Source organism: Heterodontus francisci, chromosome 11, assembly GCF_036365525.1.
Source record: "Heterodontus francisci isolate sHetFra1 chromosome 11, sHetFra1.hap1, whole genome shotgun sequence".
NCBI classification, from domain to species: Eukaryota; Metazoa; Chordata; class Chondrichthyes; order Heterodontiformes; family Heterodontidae; genus Heterodontus; species Heterodontus francisci.
The window spans coordinates 69,193,816-69,214,371 of record NC_090381.1 but is presented as its reverse complement, the minus strand read 5'-3'; the positions used below and the strand labels follow the sequence as shown (position 1 = coordinate 69,214,371).

The following is a 20,556-nucleotide window of genomic DNA, read 5'->3' as shown; positions in this document are numbered from 1 at the left end:
AAATGCATGGGAAAGCCATCCGCTGCTATGTCCAGATTGGCCAAGAGGGTGTGGGAAAATGGCACACCGACACGGAACGCAAAAGTCCAAGTGTTTTCAAACCTGTGTCCGCAGTATCTTGCTCTATGGCAGCAAGGCCTGGAACAATGTATATCGGCCAAGAGCGATGTCTCAGCTCATTCCATCTTCGCTGCCTCTGGGGAATCCTTGGCATCAGGTGGCAGGACCGTATCTCCAATGCAGAAGTCTTTGAGGCGGCCAACATCCCCAGTATATACCCCCTACTGAGCTGGTGGCGCTTGAGATGGCTTGGCCATGTGAGCAGCATGGAAGATGGCAGGATCCCCAAGGACGCATGTACAGCGAGCTCGTCACTGGCATCGGACCCACCGGCCGTCCATGTCTCTGCTTTAAAGACGTCTGCAAACGCAACATGAAGTCCTGTAAGGTTGACCGCTTGTCGTGTGAGTCAGTTGCCAGTGATCGCCAGAGCTGACGGACAGCCATCAAGGCGGGGCTAAAGAGTGGTGAGTCGAAGAGACTTGGCAGTTGGCAGGAAAAAAGACAAGTGCAAGGAGAGAGCCAACTCTAACAGCCCTGACAACCAATTTTATCTGCAGTGCCTGTGGAAGAGTCTGTCACTCTAGAATTGGCGCTGCTCCACAAACCACTGACCACCTCTAGGCGCTTACCCATCGTGTCTTGAGACAAGGCGGCCAAAGAAGACGACATCTGATCACATTTTGTCAACTGAAATTGCCATTGTAAAGTTAGTATCGTATTTGCTGTCATGTCACTGAGTGAGGGGTCAGAAGATGCTGCAACTCCACCACTGGCAATGTGACATGTTTACATACGCAGTGTACATGATGAATATGGACATAACTTAAAGTAGACATCTAAAAAGCAATGTAAGACTTTGAAATGCGAACTCAATTATGTCTGCATCCTGTAGACCAATTATCCCCTGCCCTTTAACCCTGCTTTACCTGAAGATGGGACTTCGTCTCCAAGGACTGTGCGGTGGTCTCCCCATCGACAGATGCATCTGCGACAGGCAGATTGGCGAGGACGAGGTCAAATAGGCTTTTCCCTCTTGGTTCCCTCACCACCTGCCGCAGATCTAGTGTAGCAGCTATGTCCTTTAGGACTTGGTGGGGCTGTGGTAGGGAACATGGGATTAATATAGGATTAGTATAAATGGGTGGTGGTTGTTCGGCACAGACTTGGTGGGCCGAAGGGCCTGTATCTCTAAATAAAATAAAACATAAAACCTATACCTCAAACTGTTATAGAGCTAGTACAAGACTTAAACCCTCTCTCGATGGTTGAGTACTTTGATGCTTATTCTGCTTCCTAGAGAAGTAGTAACGGACCGTTCCATACCAGCATCATCTTGGAGCTGCACCCTCTACCTACCCCTTCGTCACTGGCATCGATGGCCAGCTTACTAAAATCTAGGGCTGCAAGAACTGACTCCTTTATCAAAATGGCCTTAACTTCTCAAATGCTGTTTGGCATGACTCTGATCATTTAACCTTCACACTTCTCTAACAAATTTGTCAACAGGGTGACTACTGTGCTGAAGTTGGGTTAAATTTCCTGTAGAACTCACACATACCCATAGTGTCGTACAGCATAGAAACAGGCCCTTCGGCCCACAGCGTCCATGCCGACCATAATGCATATCTATACTAATCCCACCTGCCTGCATTAATTCCATATCCCTCTATACCTTTCTCATTCAAATACCTGTCCAGATGCCTCTTAAATGTCACTGTTCCTGCCTCCACCACCACCTCAGGCAGCTCATTCCAGATACCCACTATTCTTTGTGTGAAAAATTTACCCCTTTAATCCCCTTTTAAACCTCCTCCCTCTCACCTTAAATCTATGCCCTCTAGTTTTAGTCACCCCTACCATGGGAAAAAGACTCTGGCTATCTACCCTATCTATGCCCCTCATAATTTTATATACCTCTGTCTTGTCCCCTCTCAGCCTCCTTTACTCCAGGGAAAACAGACCCAGCCTATCCAATCACTCTTTATAACTCAAACCCTCCAGACCAGCAACATCCTTGTGAATCTTGAACCCAGAAATCGTAACACTTCATTCTTTGTCTTGGGTACAGGAAAGTCTTTTATCGCTTGAACTGTGACCTCTTGTGATAACACTTGACCTTGACCCATGGTACGTCCTAAATAAGTGACGTTAGCCTTAGCAAACTCGCTCTTTGCTGGGTTTATGACTAGGTTTGCTTTGGTCAGCCTGCCAAATAGAGCTCTGAAATGTCTGACATTATCACTCCGTGTCGCTGTGCACCAAAAGGTCATCGATGTACACAACGCAATTGCTCAACAAGGCAATCACTTGGTTGGTTAATCTTTGAAATGTAGCTGGTGTATTTTTCGTACCAAATGCCATGACTTTACATTGGAACAGACCATCTGGTGTCAGAAAAGCAGAAATTTCTTAGGCTTGGTCAGTTAAGGACACTTGCCAATATCCCTTAAGCAAATCAGTCTTGCTAACAAATTCTGAGTTCCCCACCTTATCAATACAATCCTCTCGCCTTGGTATCGGATAGGAGTCGTCTTAGTTATCGCATTAACCTTTCAGTAATCAATGCAGAATCTTTAAGAAACGTCTGGTTTTGGTACTAGAATGACAGGAGAACTCCAACTACTTTGACTGGGTTCAATTATATCTTTACTTAACATGTATTGAACCTCCTCCCTGACTTTGACCAATTTGCTGGGATCGAATCTGTAGGAGTTTTGTTTAATTGGTTTATGTTACCCTACATTAACCTGAAGAATAGCCAGAGAAATACGACCTGGCTTATCTGCCTATACAGGCTTATATTCCGTCAGTAGGTCAGATACGTCTTCTGTCATTCAGGTAGATGGTGTAGCGCCTGATCCAGACTCACCAACACCCCTGCGTTTTGGCAGCTTCACCACAGGAGGCTCAATCTGTGAACTCAGTCTCAGGCTCATCATCTGGTTCATCACGTGCACCAGTATCACCATAAGTATTCTCCACCACCTATGCTAACCTACTGGCTGTTTATGCTAACGGTCATAGTACCTCTTCAGCATATTCACATGATACTCCCCTCTTTTGTCTATCAGATGTTGAAAGCTACATGCCATAGCTGTTCTATCTGCTTGTGCTTTCATCACCTGCTGAGAAGCCTTGAGATGTTCTCTGGCCACTGCACAAGCTTTTGAGAGCCTTTCTTGGAACTTTGACACATAATCTAGGAAGGTAGCTTCCTCCTCCTGTGTCAGAAATCTCTCATGAGTTTTTAAGGAGACCCCCTAACGTCATGCCCATAGACCAATTCAAAGGGACTGAAACTGGTAGCCTCATCTGGTGTGTTGTGAATAACAAGAATGATATCCCTTTATCCCTTTCCTGGGGTTACTCAAGCCAGTAGGCTCTAATCGTACTCTTTAGGATTTGGTAATGCCTCTCCAAAGCACCTTGGGACTGCGGGTGATAAGCAGATGACTTGAGCTGCATCACTCCTAAATTACACATGTTCTCCTGAAATACAGTTGATGTGAAATTTGACCCCTGGTCAGACTGAATTCCTTTTGGCAACCCATACCTAGTGGAAAAACTGGACCAACTCCCCAAGCACAACTTTTGCCATGATCATCCTCAATGGTACTGTCTCTGGAAATCGAGGTGTCAAATCCATCGTGGTCTGGAGATAATTATGACCCAACGTAGTCATAGGTAAGGCTCCAACACAATCCACAAGAACCCTGCTAAATGGTTCATCAAATGCAGGTATTAGTAATAATGGGGCCGGCTTAATCAAAGGCAGTGACTTCCCAACCATCTGACGTGTGACATGTCTTACAAAAGTCAACCACATCCTTATGGAGCATCGGCCAGTAAAAATGTGCCATTACCCTGCCCTGAGTCTTCTGAATACGCAAATGACCTGCGACTGGAATCTCATTGGCAATTCTTAAAATTTCACTGTGGTAGCGAGGAGAGACAACAATTTGATGGACCCAGTCCTCATCAGCGGGCCTCTGGGGAGGTCGCCACTTCCTCATCAAATTGTCACTCTTGACACAATAACACTGAGGGACCTTTTCAGCCTCTGACTCAGAACACATGCAGAGACAAGCTCCTCAAATCGGGGTCTGCCTGTTGTGTCTCAACCTAGGAATATCTGCTAAACAATTCACTATGGTTGGCCTTGGAGCCTTTAACAAAAAATCCCCATCCAAATCCTTGCAAAAGGTTTCAACCAACCAAACATCTGAATTGTCCTCCACAACAACTGAATCTGCTTCATCTTGTTTAACCCTAGGAGCCTGGAATCTAGTACAACGCAATCTGGGAATAGTCAGGGAAATTCTTCCTGTAAAACCTCAGTTTCCACAGCCTCGGCTAGCTTCCCCGAAACCAGTGAAGACGCCAAATACCTTATCCCCAGCCAAGTCATTACCGAGCATAAAAGCCACACCTTCAATAGGCAAACTAGGAATGACACCAATGGTAACAGGACCAGTGACTAAGTCACATTTTAATTCAACCCTAGACAGGGGAACAGGTAAATAATTTCCATCAATACCCTTAATTAACACCTTTGCATTCAGTGAACGAGGGGGGTGGGGGTGTCTCTTGCTAACATCAGTAATTCCGCCACCCCTGTATCTCTAGGAATAACAATTGACTTGCCTGCCTCACCAGACACACAGGATACTTCCCCTGAGCACCCCCCCCCCCCCCCCCCCCCCCCCCAAAACCCCAAACACAAAACCTCTATAGTCTTCTGCAATCTGATTTGCTGTATTAGTGATGTGGGAGAAGCTGTCTGCTCGTGAATGTAACTTGCCAGGACAGTATTTCCTGCGGGTGGTTGGCGGGGGGGGGGGGGGGGGGGGGAAAGAGAGGAGAAGCCACCATTTCACTGTACAAATGTGACGGGCTTGTTTTTCCACTTCCAACATTCAGCTTTCACATGTCCTTTGTTATGACCGAAGTAGCATGTTGGTTCCCTTGAACCAGACTTGTCTTCTGGACATTCTCTTTACTAACCTGAGGAGTGTGTCTTTACCTTTGCCATCTTTCTCAATAGAACCGTATTTCTCAAAGTTTTGAAATTGGGGCTTGTGACTACTGTTCTTGTGGATCAATTCATAATCATCTACCACTACTGTGCCTTCCTTTATTTTACGAACTTCATGTTCTTCCAGGTGGGGCCTTATTCCCGAAGGGATGCTATTTTTGAATTCTTCCATCCGATCGCATCGCTAAGGCTCTCGAGGTCTTGTGCGGCCTTCATCGACTTATACCACCAAAGAAACCTAATTTCCTTCTCGCTAGAAAATTCCCCACATGTCTGGTCCTGTTTCCTTTTAAAATTTCTGTCTGTAGGCCTGTTAGTACCGACTCGTGGACATTGAGAAAGCAGTCTTTACTCTGTCATAGTCCTGTGAGTGCTGTTCTGAAAAAGCTGAATTCGCCTCCAAAGCTTTCCCTACGAAAAGACTCTAGGAGGATTGTCCAAAATGACTTCGGCCAATTCAGATTTGTGGCAATTTTCTCAAATGAGACAAAATACATTTCTATTACCTCCTCACTAAATTTAGATGCCAAGCGAATATTCTTTGCCAAATCAAAACGACAAAGAGTTTGCTCTGGGTCATTCTCACCTTTTACTTCCAATGCATGTTCAAAGATTTTGAGCTTTTCCTTTTCCAATTCTAATTTCTCCTTTTTAAATTCTCCTTTTTCCATTCTTTTTCTAATTCAAGTTTTTCATTTCTCTTTCTAACTACTTCCTTTCCCTTTTTCTTTCGAAGTTCATCCTCTGTTTCAAATTCTCATTTCCCTGTCTTTTGCTAATTCAATTTTGGCTAGTTCTACTTGAGCACTAGAAGAAACATCCTTTTCTTTCTCAGCTTCAAGTGAGAAGCCAAGTCTTCAGTGATGTCTGCCTTCCCAGCCCTTAGTTATAACCTGACCCCCATTTTCCCTGCTATAGCCTTCAAATTATCTTCTGTCAACTGTTGGTACTAAGAGACAAATCCTCTTGCTCCACAAAAGGCTTGAACATCAAAGGTACTCATGTTGATTTCCCACTGAATACAGCAAAAGTGAATGTGAAATCTTGTTTGTCTAAATTCTAGAGAATTCCAGTGAGCCTGTTTCACAGCCTATTTTGAATCAATCCAGGACGGACCCCAATTTTGTTTATAATCCCTGTGGACATCAACCAACCAGAAGAACTGAATTTACCTAATGACTCCAATTTTTTTTTAAAACAAGGACAAGATTTAACTTAATTTTTTCTTTAACAATCAAACCAAAATGAAAATAAACTAAATATGAATTAACAGACAAATCAGTCAGTGCATACTTTACTGTTACGACCTCAGCGAGACTGACGTTGAAGTACGAGAATATGAATCCTCAGACCAATTTGAAGAATTACACAAGATTTCACGTTTAAGACTTAACAACTAAACTAAAATAAATCCCCATTAACTAAATAGTACTTTATAAGTAGCTGATAGCCCAAATTGCAAAGAAAGTTATTATTAAAATACTTGGAAACCTCACTTGCATGTTACACTGTCTTCTTTGATGAAATCTTTGTAGTTAAAAGTCCCAAACTCCTCCCAGTTGCAATGGGTTGGATCTCCCAGACCTTTTCAAAAGTCAATGCCTTTTTCGCTCTCTTCTCCGAAAGCTTCTGATCTAATCTGAATAAGGTGAATCCTGGTTATCCTGTTGGTCGTCATCTTCTCAGCAAGCTACAACTTTAAAACCAGGTTCAAATCTTCACAGCCTTTCGTTCTCTCAGGCTTCCGAGAGCAGGTGTTTCCCCTCTCCCTCGCAAAGCTGCCACTGCTGCTTGTCTTCCTTGCAGCCTGCTCTGTGGCTGCCACCGCTGTGTTCCCTTCTTACAGCCTGCCTGCCTTCAGAAAATCTGTTAAATTTATCTGAACTCAGATGCCAATAGCTTATTGTCCTTTTCTAATATGCAAAGTCCAGAGGTCTGGTTTCACCAGAGCCACCTGGCCCTTTCATTGTTCTCAGGTGTTAACGGTTGTCTGGTACATTTGTATCTTCAGAATCACTGACTCCTTGTTTACAACCCAAAAGTCTGGGAGACCAAAACCCATTGTTTCTCAGGTGTTAACCCGGCAGTTCTTTTTTTTTTAAAAAAAAGTCTTTGGTCTGTGTTCTCTGTTGCCCTGGTAACCCAAGGTTTCTGTCTTGTCCTTGAGCAGAGTGGATATAAGGTCATCTGACCTTCCAGACTCCATCTTAAACTTCAAAAAATCCCAATTTTTAAAACATAATCATGTTACAAAGTCCAACATTCATAACCATTACAAATTACACATTATCTATCAGATACACCAAAGTTAGATTTCTCTGATTTACTGGGCAGTTCTCTCAGCATATATGGCACCAATTACAGCCACAAAGTTTCGCAAGCTGCAACGTCAGAACTGTGTCTCCTGGCCTGTCTGAAGACCTTACACAAACCAACGACTCTCGGAAGACCGCCATCATTAACAATGATCTCAGTAGACTCAATGTGGACATTGCAGCACTTCAGAAAACACGCCTTCCTGCGAGCAGACCTCTGAGAGCAAGACTACACCTTCTACTGGCAGGGTAGGGATCCTGAAGAACCAAGACAGCATGGAGTGGGCTTCACCATCAGAAACTCTTTGCTCAGCATGATAGAGCCACCTTCAAATGGCTCGGAACGCACACTGGCCATCCGACTGCCTCTGGTCCCGTACACTTACTCAGCATCTATGCTCCAACACTCTGCTCCCCACCTGAAGTTAAAGACTAGTTCTACGAAGAACTCCGTAATATCATTAGTAGCATTTTTAATACCGAACATTTGTTCCTGCTGGGGGACTTTAATGCCGAGTTGGGGCCGACCATGACTCATGGCCCTCCTGTCTTGGGCACTATGGCATCGGAAGGATAAATGAGAATGGGCAGAGACTGCTGGAGTTGTGTATCTATCACAACCTCTGCATCACCAACTCGTTCTTTCATACTAAACCCTGGCACCCAAGATCACATCGTTGGCACCAGCTGGACCTCATCGTCACAAGGCGATCCTCTATAAACAGTGGCCAAATCACACGCAGCTTCCACAGTGCGGACTGCGACACCGACCACTCCCTGGTGTGCAGCAAAGTTAGACTCAAACCAAAGAAGCTACATCACTCCAAGCAGAAGGGCCACCCGCGGATCAACGCTAACAGGATTTCGTATCCACAGCTGTTACATAAGTTTCTAAATTCACTTGAAAAAGCTCTTCAAAACACTCCTGCAGGGGATGCAGAGACGAAGTGGGCAAACATCAGAGACTGCACAGTGGCGCAGTGGTTAGCACCGCAGCCTCACAGCTCCAGGGACCTGGGTTCGATTCTGGGTACTGCCTGTGCGGAGTTTGCAAGTTCTCCCTGTGTCTGCGTGGGTTTCCTCCCACATGCCAAAGATTTGCAGGTTGATAGGTTAATTGGCCATTATAAATTGCCCCTAGTATAGGTAGGTGGTAGGGAAATATATAGGGACAGGTGGGGATGTGATAGGAATATGGGATTAGTGTAGGATTAGTATAAATGGGTGGTTGATGGTCGGCACAGACTCGGTGGGCCGAAGGGCCTGTTTCAGTGCTGTATCTCCAAACTAAACTAAACGGCATCTATGACTCAGCAATGACCAACTTTGGCAAACGTGAGAAGCAAAATGCAGACTGGTTTCGATCTCACTTTGAAGAGCTGGAACCTGTCATAGCCGCTAAGTGCATTGCACTGTTGAACTACAAGAAAGCCCCCCAGTGAGTAGCACTTAAAGCAGCCAGAAGCGCTGCATAAAGAACAGCCAGGCACTGTGCAAATGACTACTGGCAACACCTATGCAGTCATATTCAGCTGGCTTCCGACACTGGAAACATCAGAGGAATGTATGTTGGCATCAAGAGAGCTTCTGGGCCAACCATCAAGAAGATCGCTCCCCTCCAGTCTAAATCAGGGGACACGATCACTGACCAACGCAAGCAAATGGACCGCTGGGTGGAGCACTACCTAGAACTGTACTCCAAGGAAAATATAACTGATTCCGCCCTCAATGCAGCCCAGTCTCTGCCAGTCATGGATGAGCTGGACAAACAGCCAACAAAATCGGAACTCAGTGATGCCGTTGATTCTCTAGCCAGTGGAAAAGCCCCTGGAAAGGGCGGCATCACCCCTGAAATAATCAAGAGTGCCAAGCCTGCTATACTGTCAGCACTCCATGAACTGCTTTGCCTGTGCTGGGATGGGGGAGCAGTACCACAGGACATGCGCGATGCCAATATCATCACCCTCTATAAGAACAAGGGTCACCACGGTGACTGCAACAACTACCGTGGAATCCCCCTGCTCAGCATAGTGGGGAAAGGTCTTTGCTCGAGTCGTTTTAAACAGACTCCAGAAGCTGTCTGATCGTGTCAACCCTGAGGCACAGTATGGCTTTCGAGCAGAGCAATCGACCATTGACATGCTGTTCTCCCTTCGCCAGCTACAGGAGAAATGCTGCGAACAACAGATGCCCCTCTACGTTGTTTTCATAGATCTCACCAAAGCCTTTGACCTCATCAGCAGACGTGGTCTCTTCAGACTACTAGCAAAGATCAGATGTCCATCAAAGCTACTAAGTATCATCACCTCATTCCATGACGATATGAAAGGCACAATTCAGCATAGCGGTGCCTCATCAGACCCCTTTCCAATCCTGAGTGGCGTGAAACAGGGCTGTGTTCTCGCACCTACAATGTTTGGGATCTTCTCACTGCTGCTTTCACATGCGTTCAAGTCTTCAGTGGAAGGAATTTGCCTCCACACAAGATCAGGTGGCAGGTTGTTCAACCTTGCCCATCTTGGAGCGAGGACCAAAGTACGGAAAGTCCTCATCAGGGAACTCCTCTTTGCTGATGCTGCATTAACATCCCACACAGAAGAGTGTCTGCAGAGACTCTTCGACAAGATTGCGGCTGCCTGCAACGAATTTGGCCTAACCATCAGCCTCAAGAAAACTAACATCATGGGACAGGGGGTCAGAAATGCTTCATCCATCAATATCGGCGACCATGCTCTGGAAGTGGTTCAAGAGTTCACCTACCTAGGCTCAGCTATCACCAGTAACCTGTCTCTCGATGCAGAAATCAACAAGCGTATGGGAAAGGCATCCGCTGCTATGTCCAGACTGGCCAAGAGAGTGTGGGAAAATGGCGCACTGACACGGAGCACAAAAGTCCAAGTGTATCAAGCCTGTGTCCTCAGTATCTTGCTCTACGGCAGCGAGGCCTGGACAACGTATGTCAGCCACGAGCGATGTCTCAACTCATTCCATCTTAGCTGCATCAGGTGGCAGGACCGTATCTCCAATGCAGAAGTCTTTTGAGGCGGCCAACATCCCCAGCATATACACCCTACTGAGCCGGTGGCGCCTGGAAGGTGGCAGGATCCCCAAGGATGCATTGTACAGCGAGCTCGTCACTGGTATCAGACCCACTGGCTGTCCATATCTCCGCTTTAAAGACGTCTGCAAATGCGACATGAAGTCCTGTGACATTGACCACAAGTCGTGGGAGTCAGTTGCCAGTGATCGCCAGAGCTGGCGGACAGCCATAAGGGTGGGGCTAAAGAGTGACGAGTTGAAGAGACTTAGCAGTTGGCAGGAAAAAGACAGAAGCGCAAGGAGAGAGCCAACTGTGTAACAGCCTCGACAGCCACTTTTATCTGCAGCGCCTATGGAAGAGTTTGTCACTCTAGAATTGGCCTTTATAGCCACTCCAGGCGCTGCTCCACAAACCACTGACCACCTCTAGACGTATACACATTGCCTCTCGAGACAAGGAGGCCAAAGAAGAAGACGACGACAGCCACAAAGTTCTTCAAAGCTCTGAACTTAATCAAGTAGCTCTCCAGCTCCTTTCTTCCAAGATGCTGCAACCGATTCTCATCTTGCAGCAGTTCCTCTTCAACCCAAACTCCACGGGTACGGTCAGCAAAATTGCGTACTTCTCAAGAACCTCTTTAGCTCTGCTCACAGCCTTGACGGCATGGATCCACCAGTGTTATCTTTATCCGAGCCCTTCAGTGACGATGCTTTGCACTGTGTGGCCGTGTGGGGTTAATCACTTAACTCAAGGAACAGAAACAGCTGTAGCAAATTGTATTTGCCTATTGCCAGCTCCTCGATCTAACCTTCACTTTCTTCAGCCTGTCTGTACTCTACCTCTACGTGATTTGGATGGCTCTGTCTTTTAATCTTGTTCCAACCAGTTTTTGCTTCTCTGAAAACCTGAAGATTTAGTTTCGGTTGTAGTTTCCCTTTCAGTTAGGGTCTGTCTTCAAAAAAAAAAATAGCTTTGAAACCAGGATCATTGCACCAAACAGAACATTCAGCAAGACATCTGTTCAGACAATAGCTCACATGTTCCCCCACTGGTTCTGCAAATTGCAGATTCCGTCACAAGTTCACGTATACTTACTAAACAAACATTTTACCACTGTTCTATAACCAATGAAGTAAGCCATACAGTCTGATCACTGATTTTGTTTTTTTAAAGTTAACGTACATATACCTATGGCATGGAATTGAGTATTGCGATCACATGTCCAGTTCACTTTTTAAATTACTAATTAAAATATACAATTGGCTACATCTACATTCTGAATTAGTTAAGCCACAATTTTGTAAAAGAGCCTGAGCATGTTTAATACTAGTCACTGGGACTGCCATTTGAGCTCTAATTGTGAATTGAAATTATGTTAATGAAACTCTTTAACTGTAATATTAAAGATCATCTAACTGTAAATCAAAATTATTCATTGTGTTTTTGTTTGAGTTTTGATTGATGTAAAACTTCAGATGCTGAAACATTCAACTGCTCAGTCACAAGCATTGCATTTAAAGAAGCACACTTCATTGCAAATTTTTTGCAGCAACTTGGAGCTTCAATTTTACTAAGCTTATGAACTGGATTGAACCCTCCTCGCTGAGTTTCAGGGCACTGCAGATGAGGGAAAACTGAAATATGACTGAATTGCCATTTAAAAGAGCATTTATCTGAGATTTTGAGCTGCATTTGTGGGATGTATTTCTTACAATAATGCGCTTTTGTTGAAGGCTTTAGCTTAGATATATTGGTACTGTAAGTACAGTTGTAATTTTCATCTAACCAATCTACTTGGTGCTTGTCAGTGGTGCAAAAAAGTTTAATTCCTTAGCATTTTCATTTCTGATTGAAAGATGAAACTATATTGAAAATCTATTTTTAAAATTGTATGTAATGGGAAGCTGCCTTTTTACAATGGGTTGAGGAGTGAACCTTTTGTAAGTAAGTGTTGACCTGTTTGTTCTAGGAGTATCCTCAGAAAAAATAATTGTATTGTAATAGGTCATAGTGTGCAGAGTGTTATCCTTTTGTGTGATAGCTGAATGATTTTTAATAGTGTTGACTTAGAGATGTTTTGCATTATAGATCTATTTTGTGATAAGTGTGTGGACACCTTGATACCAAGCCAGGATAATGAGTGAGCTGGAACAGTTACGGCAAGAAGCAGAGCAATTGCGGAATCAAATTAGGGTAAGATTCTACATTGACTATGCACTCTTAAATTCAATTACTTGCAGAAGAAATGAACCAAAGTTAAAATGTCACTTGTAACTGAAGAAAGATTAAAGCCCCATTATTACCTCAGTTTTGAGTTTGATCAAAGTCCCATTATTTATGAGTTTGTTGAGTTTAATGTTGCAGTTTACAGTTTATGGGAGTATAATTTACTGTTAAAGTTCCTTGGAAAAACTAAACTTCTATGGCACCCAATATCCCCAGTACTCAAAAGGTGATGGTATTTTTAAAAAAAAAATTTAAACACACAATTTTCATTTCTTTCACTCCAATTTTCTAGCTGCTTAAGCCAGCCATTCATACTGAGGTGTGGTTCCATAGACAGCAACCATGGAGTACCTGACCCTGGTTGTTGTTCATCAGTGAGTCTATATCATGTGTGCTGGGACTTCTCAGCTGTGGAAATCCTCACAACTGAGCCCAACCAAATGTTTGTATTTATTTAAATTTCTAGTAAAGCTTGAGGATGAGATGCAGGGACCTTGGCAGACCATACTCCAGGGCGTCCATCCATAAAATCAGTGGGAACCCTCCTGCCATTCTGGCTGGGCTTAGCTAAAATCTAATTCACTTGATTGAAAGTGATTTATTTTAATTAATATATGCTCTTACATTCATGTTGACGTGGCTGGTCCAATTAAGATTCTGGTTAGTGGTTTCCCTTAAAATGGTACTGATGGGGGTCTTGATTGTGCTTTTGAAGCTTGGGGGGGATCTGGACCTTTTCTTGTTGGAATTGGTCATTGTTTGACACTTATGTGGTGAGATTGATATCTGCCATTTGTCAGTCTCTGTCCTGCTGATATTAGTTGCTTCATTATCAGTAAAATAAGCCACTTATCTAGAGTTAATAGTTGTGAAAAAGGGCTTACAGCCATCTGTCCATGTCTAAATTATATGGAAACTCACTCAGCCTATTCCTAAGTCCTAGTGCTGGTGCTTCAATGTTGCCTTTTTTGGCAATGATGAGAGTATACAACATTACTATATAATTGAAAAACAATTTTCTCGTGAATTTCAAAATTTTTAATGTTCAAAAAAATGTATACTTGCAGAGTTAATGTTTGACAGTAAACTTGATTCAAGTTATATTCTTGTGTTGGTTTTACTGTCCTGGCACCTACGTGTCTAGAGCCCCGCAAGAATCTGTCCAAGTCCATTTCCAGTTTCTCATCTACGTGCTGCCCATCGGCGATATTATCTGAAAACACATCAGGTTCCACCTGTATGCTGACAACATCCAGCTCTGCCTCACCATCACCTCGCATGACTTTTTCCACTGCTTCTCCGTCGCCAATTCTGCTTTTACTTTTCTTTTAGTGGAGCATAAACAGTGGACGAAGCATGATGAGAAGTAATCTGCAAGGACTATGTAAATCAGAAAATAGATGACCTCACGTGAGAAGTGCTGCCAGCACCTAATGCTCAAAGAACAAAGAGCACTGAGAGAGAAGGGTGGGCAGGCAGGGAAGAAAGAGTGACTGGCAGCTTGGGATGAGCTGAAATTTCCTCCAATTAAATATGAGGAAAAATGAAGCCACAATCTTCAATCCCTGCCACAAATTCCATTACATACACTGATTTAGTTCCTTTCCCTGATGACGGTCAGGTTCAGCCAGAATGTTGGCAACCTCATCGTCCTATTTGCTTCTGAATTCTGGCCCCATATCTTAATCTCAAAGACTGCCTACTTATACCTCCATAATGTTGTCTGTCTCCGTCCCACCCCAGCCCATCTGCTGAAAACTTCACCCATGCTTTTGTTACTTCTAGACACAACTATTCCAATGCTCTCCTGGCTGGCCTCCCATCTTCCAACAGCGTTAAACTTGAGCTAATCCAAAACTCTGCTGTCTGTATCCCAAACTCTCTCCAAGTCCCAGTCACACATGTGCTCGCTGACCTGCATTGGCACCTGGTCAATCAAACCTCAAATATAAAAATGTCACATTTAAATCCTTCCACAGCCTCTCTTTCCTCCCCTCCTCCCTTGCTGTCCTTCCTGCCTGCCCTTGCTCTCTTTCTTCCCCACCTTTCCTGCCCTCCTCCCTCAGTGCTCTTTGTTCTTTTTGGGCAACATTTGCTGCCAGCAGTTCTAACCTGGAGCCATCTATTTTCTGGTTTACATAGTCCTTGCAGATTACTTCTGATTATGCCTTGTCCACTGGTTATGTTCCACTAAAAGAAAAGCAGATGTGGAATTGACTGAAGGTTTTTGCAGAAAGTAAGAGAATTAAGCATTTGGAAAAGGATTGACAAAAGAAACAAAATTAAATAATAGAATTGAGATTTTTAAAAAAAATTTTGAAGATATTATAAAAATTAAGTGACCAGAATTACGGGTACAGATTGCATTATGCCTGTCATGATAGAAAGCAACATTGTTTTTATTTCACCCCAAAAGAAAGTGCTGAAAATACTCAGCAGGTCAGGTGGCATCTGTGGAGAGAGAAGCAGAGTTAACATTTCAGAACAGGTCACAGATCTGAAACATTAACTCCGCTTCTCTTTCCACAGATGCTGCCTGACCTGAGTATTTCCAGCACTTTGTTTTTATTTCCGATTTCCAGCATCTGCAGTATTTTGCTTTTTTTTGTGCTGCACAGCTATATAGATCAAACTTCGGCAGGTTTCTTAAATCTTGCACTTATCAAAAACTCTGCTTTTAATGATGAAGCTAACATCAATTGTAACTTGAGCTACAGGTAGTAAACCCATTATACTTTCATGTGTATTGATGGGGATGGGAAAACAGGTGCATGAAAGCTTGAAGTGGAATACGTGCAATGAAGTACTTGATTTATTTTTAATTGTATACTCCTCATCTACCTTCTCAGTGCCACTCTGGATCTGCCATCCAAGTGCTGCATGGAGTCAGGGTGGAGCGGCAGAAGTGTCCTCATCAATGCTGCTTTTCTGGTCCCTTCTCTCTGCTCTGCCAGTGTGACAGTCGTCTTTGGTTGCTCTCTTTCTTCCCATAGAACCATAGAAAAAGGAGGCCATTCAGCCCATTGTGTCTGCGCCGGCCGAAAAATCTAGCCGCCCAGTCTAATCCCACCTTCCAGCACCTGGTCCGTAGCCTTGCCACTTCAGGTGCATGTCCAGGTACCTTGTAAAAGAGTTGAGGATTTCTGTCTCCACCCCCATTCCTGGCGGTGAATTCCAGACACCCACCACCCTCTGAATAAAAAAAGTTTTTCCTCATGTCCCTTCTAATCCTTCTACCAATCACCTCAAGTCTGTGCCCCTGGTAATTTGACCTCTCTGCTAGGGGAAACAGGTCCTTCCTGTCTATTCTATCTAGGCCTTTTATAATTTTGTACACCTCATTTAAGTCACCCCTCAGCCACCTCTGTTCTAAGGAAAAAAACCGTAGCCAATCCAATCCTCCCTCATAGCTGCAACATTCAAGCCCTGGCAACATTCTTGTAAATCTCCTCTACTCTCTCCAGAGCAATTATGTCCTACCTGTAATGTGGTGACCAGAACTGTATGCAGTACTCCAGCTGTGGCCTAACCAGCGTTTCATACAGTTCCAGCATTACATCCCTGCTTTTATATTCTATACCTCGACCAATAAAGGAAAGTATTCCATATGCCGCCTTCATTCTATCTACCTGTCCTGCCACCTTCAGGGACCTGTGGAGATGCATTCCAGGGTGTCTCACTACTTTTACCCCTGTCCGTATCCTGCCATTTATTGTGTATTCCCACGCTTTGTTTGCCCTCTCCAGTGCATTACCTCGCACTTCTCTGAATTGAATTCCATTCGCCGCTTTTCCGCCCACTCAACCAAACCATTGATATCATTCTGGAGCCTGCAGCTACCTCTTCACTATCAACTACGTGGCCAATTTTTGTGTCATCAAATTTCCCAATCATGCTTCCCAGTCAGGAGGGCTAAAAGGGGTCATGAAAAGTCATTGGCAAACAGGATTAAGGATAATCCCAAGGCTTTTTATACATATATAAAGAGCAAGAGGGTAACTAGGGAAAGGGTTGGCCCACTCAAGGACAGAGAAGGGAATCTATGTGTGGAGCCAGAGGAAATGGGCGAGGTACTAAATGAGTACTTTGCATCAGTATTCACCAAAGAGAAGGACTTGGTGGATGATGAGCCCAGGGAAGGGAGTGTAGATAGTCTCAGTCATCTCATTATCAAAAAGAAGGAGGTGTTGGGTGTCTTGCAAAGCATTAAGGTAGATAAGTCCCCAGGGCCTGATGGGATCTACCCTGGAATACTGAGGGAGGCAAGGGAAGAAATTGCTGGGGCCTTGACAGAAATCTTTGCATCCTCATTGGCTACAGGTGAGGTCCCAGAGGACTGGAGAATAGCCAATGTTGTTCCTTTGTTTAAGAAGAGTAGCAAGGATAATCCAGGAAATTATAGGCCGGTGAGACTTACATCAGTGGTAGGGAAATTATTAGAGAGGATTCTGTGGGACAGGATTTACTCCCATTTGGAAACAAACAAACTTATTAGCGAGAGGCAGCATGGTTTTGTGAAGGGGAGGTCATGTCTCACTAATTTGATTGAGTTTTTTTGAGGAAGTGACAAAGATCATTGATGAAGGAAGGGCAGTGGATGTTATCTATATGGACTTCAGTAAAGCCTTTGACAAGGTCCCGCATGGCAGACTGGTACAAAAGGTGAAGTCACATGGGATCAGAGGTGAGCTGGCAAGATGGATACAGAACTGGCTGTGTCATAGACAGAGGGTAGCAGTGGAAGGGTGCTTTTCTGAATGGAGGGATGTGACTAGTGGTGTTCCGCAGGGATCAGTGCTGGGACCTTTGCTCTTTGTAGTATATACAAATGATTTGGAGGAAAATGTAGCTGGTCTGATTAGTAAGTTTGCGGACGACACAAAGGTTGGTGGAGTTGCGGATAATGATGAGGATTGTCAGAGGATACAGCAGGATATAGATCAGTTGGAGACTTGGGCGGAAAAATGGCAGATGGAGCTTAATCCGGACAAATGTGAGGTAATGCATTTTGGAAGGTCTAATGCAGGTGGGAGGTATACAGCAAATGGCAGAACCCTTAGGAGTATTGACAGGCAGAGAGATCTGGGTGTACAGGTCCACAGGTCACAGAAAGTGGCAACGCAGGTGGATAAGGTAGTCAAGAAGGCATACGGCATGCTTGTCTTCATCGGTCGGGGCATGGAGTATAAAAATTGGCAAGTCATGTTGCAGCTGTACAGAACTTTAGGCCACACTTAGAATATTGCATGCAATTCTAGTCACCACGCTACCAGAAGGACGTGGAGGCTTTGGAGAGGGTACAGAAGAGGTTTACCAGGATGTTGCCTGGTCTGGAGGGCATTAGCTATGAGGAGAGGTTGGATAAACTCGGATTGTTTTCACTGGAACGACGGAGGTGGAGGGGTGACATGATAGAGGTTTACAAAGTTATGAGCGGCATGGACAGAGTGGATAGTCAGAAGCTTTTTCCCAGGGTGGAAGAGTCAGTTACTAGGGGACGTAGGTTTAAGGTGAGAGGGGCAAAGTTTAGAGGGGATGTGCGAGGCAAGTTCTTTACACAGAGTGTTGTGAGTGCCTGGAACTTGCTGCCGGGGGAGATGGTGGAAGCCGGTACGATAATGACGTTTAAGAGACATCTTGACAAATACATGAATAGGATGGGAATAGAGGGATACGGTCCCCGGAAGTGCAGAAGGTTTTACTTTAGGCAGGCATCAAGATCGGCGCAGGCTTGGAGGGCCGAATGGCCTGTTCTTGTGCTGTACTGTTCTTCTTTGTTCTATTTTAAGTCCAAATCATTAATATATACCTCAAACAGCAAGGGTCCCAACACTGAGCCCTGTGGAACGCCACTGGAAGCCACTTTCCATTCACAAAAACATCCGTTGACTACAACCCTTTGCTTCCTGTCACTGAGCCAGTTTTGGAGCCAACCTGCCACATTCCCCTGTATCCCATGGACTTTCATTTTACTGACACGTTTGCCATGCAGGACCTTGTCAAATGCCTTACTAAAGTCCATGACTGGGATTTAACCCTGGGCGGATGGGAGCCAGCCACAGAACCCACTTCCACCTCGCCTGGGGATCTGACCCGTAATTTGCGGGTTGCCAGGCTTTAATTGATGTGAGGCGGGACTTCCACCTGCTTGAGGTAGGAAGTCCCGCCTAATAGGGCTGGCCGCCAGTCATCGGGCTGGAAGCTAACTGCCATAGCAGCACCACCACTGGGAGCGGTGACCACTGCTGGGACTACAGCCCAGCTGACAGGAGATGATGTTGGGGAGGCTGGAGAAAAGGCAAGTTTTGGTTGCCTCGCCGGGGGCAATCAGTCGGGGCCCCGGTGAGGCAAGGGTGGTCGATTGGAGGGACGGGGGTGGGGGGGAGGGGGAGCGTTTTGGGGGTGTTTGGGCCAGAGGGGGCAGACCTCCATTGATTGGCCTGGGGCGGGCGCGTCTTTTTTCGCAGCTGCCGCCCTGCATAAAGTGGCAGCAGAGGGCAGGAGTCGCTCCCAAAGTCTCCTGCTCCATTTTACGCCATCCCCCCCACCCGCTGTCTATTTTCCCCCCCCCACCCCCACCCCCACCATCTCGCCCTGGCTCTTTGGGGGAGCTTAATATTCAGCCCCATGTAAACCACATCCACTGCACTACCCTCATCAATCCTCCTTTTTACTTCCTCAAAAAACTCAGTCAAGTTAGTAAGACATGACCTTCCCTTAACAAATCTGTGCTGACTATCCCTGATTAATCTCTGCCTTTCTAAGTGGCACTTTATCCTGTCCCTCAGAGTTGATTCCAATAATTTACCCATCGCTGAGGTCAGACTGACCGGCCTATAATTATTTGGCCTATCCCTCGCACCCTTTTTAAACAATGGTACAACGTTCGCAAACCTTCAATCCTCTGGCACCTCGCCCATATCCAGTGAGGATTTGAAGATGATCCTCCGTGCATCCGCTATTTCCTCACTGGCTTCCTTTAACAACCTGGGATGCAATCCATACGGCCCTGTTGATTTATTTACTTTCAAGGATGTCAGACTCTCTAGTACTTCCCCTCTCTCACTATAGTTACCTTATTTAATATTTCACACTCCTCTTTAACTACAATGTCTGCATCATCCCTCTCCTTTGTGAAAACAGAGACAAAAAACATAAGAACCCTGCCCACATCTTTTGCATACATGTGTAAGTTCCCTTGTATATTTCTGATAGGCCCTAGCCTTTCCTTAGTTATCCTCTTGCTCTTAATGTACTGATAAAACATCTTTGGGTTTTCCTTGATTTTTTTTTTACCTGCCAATAACTTTTCATGTCCTCTCTGCTTTTCTAATTACCTTTTTTTACTTCACCCTTGCACTTTCTATACTCCTCTCGGCTTTCTAAAGTATTAAGATATTTGTGATCATCATAAGCTTGCTTCTGCTTTAGCTTGCCCTGTAAGCTTCTAGATAACCAGGGGGCTCTAGATTTGGCAGTACCACCCTTTATCTTTGTGGGACATGCCTACACTGTGCCTGTAGAATCTCTGCTTTTGAATGCCTCCCATTGATTTGCCACTGATTTTCCTTCAAGTAGCTGTATTCAATCTACTTTTGCCAGATCATCCCTCAGTTTCGTAAAATTTGTTTTCCCCCAATTTAGAACTTTTATGCCTGTCTTATCTTTGTCCTTTTCCATGGTTATGCTAAAACTATTATGGTCGCTATCTCAAAAATGGTCACTCACTGCTGCTACTTCTACTTGCTCAGCTTCATTACCGAAAACTAAATCTAGAATTACGCCCCCTCTTATTGGGCTTGTTACGTACTGGCTAAAAAAAGTTCTCTTGAATGCATTTGAAGAATTTTGTGCCGTCTGTGCCCTTCACGCTGTTT

At 44.7% G+C, this 20,556-nt stretch overlaps 1 protein-coding gene across 2 annotated transcripts in view; it reads left to right on the top strand.

Annotated features, from left to right (window-relative positions):
* LOC137375299 (guanine nucleotide-binding protein subunit beta-4) overlaps positions 1-20,556 on the top strand; it is a 71,842-nt gene that overhangs the window by 33,657 nt on the left and 17,629 nt on the right. For both annotated transcript variants that reach the window (XM_068042253.1, XM_068042252.1), the window contains exon 2: positions 12,542-12,646. In XM_068042253.1, coding sequence (XP_067898354.1) covers positions 12,590-12,646 — 57 coding nt within the window. In that variant the 5' untranslated portion in view covers positions 12,542-12,589. The remainder of the gene's footprint in view (positions 1-12,541; positions 12,647-20,556) is intronic.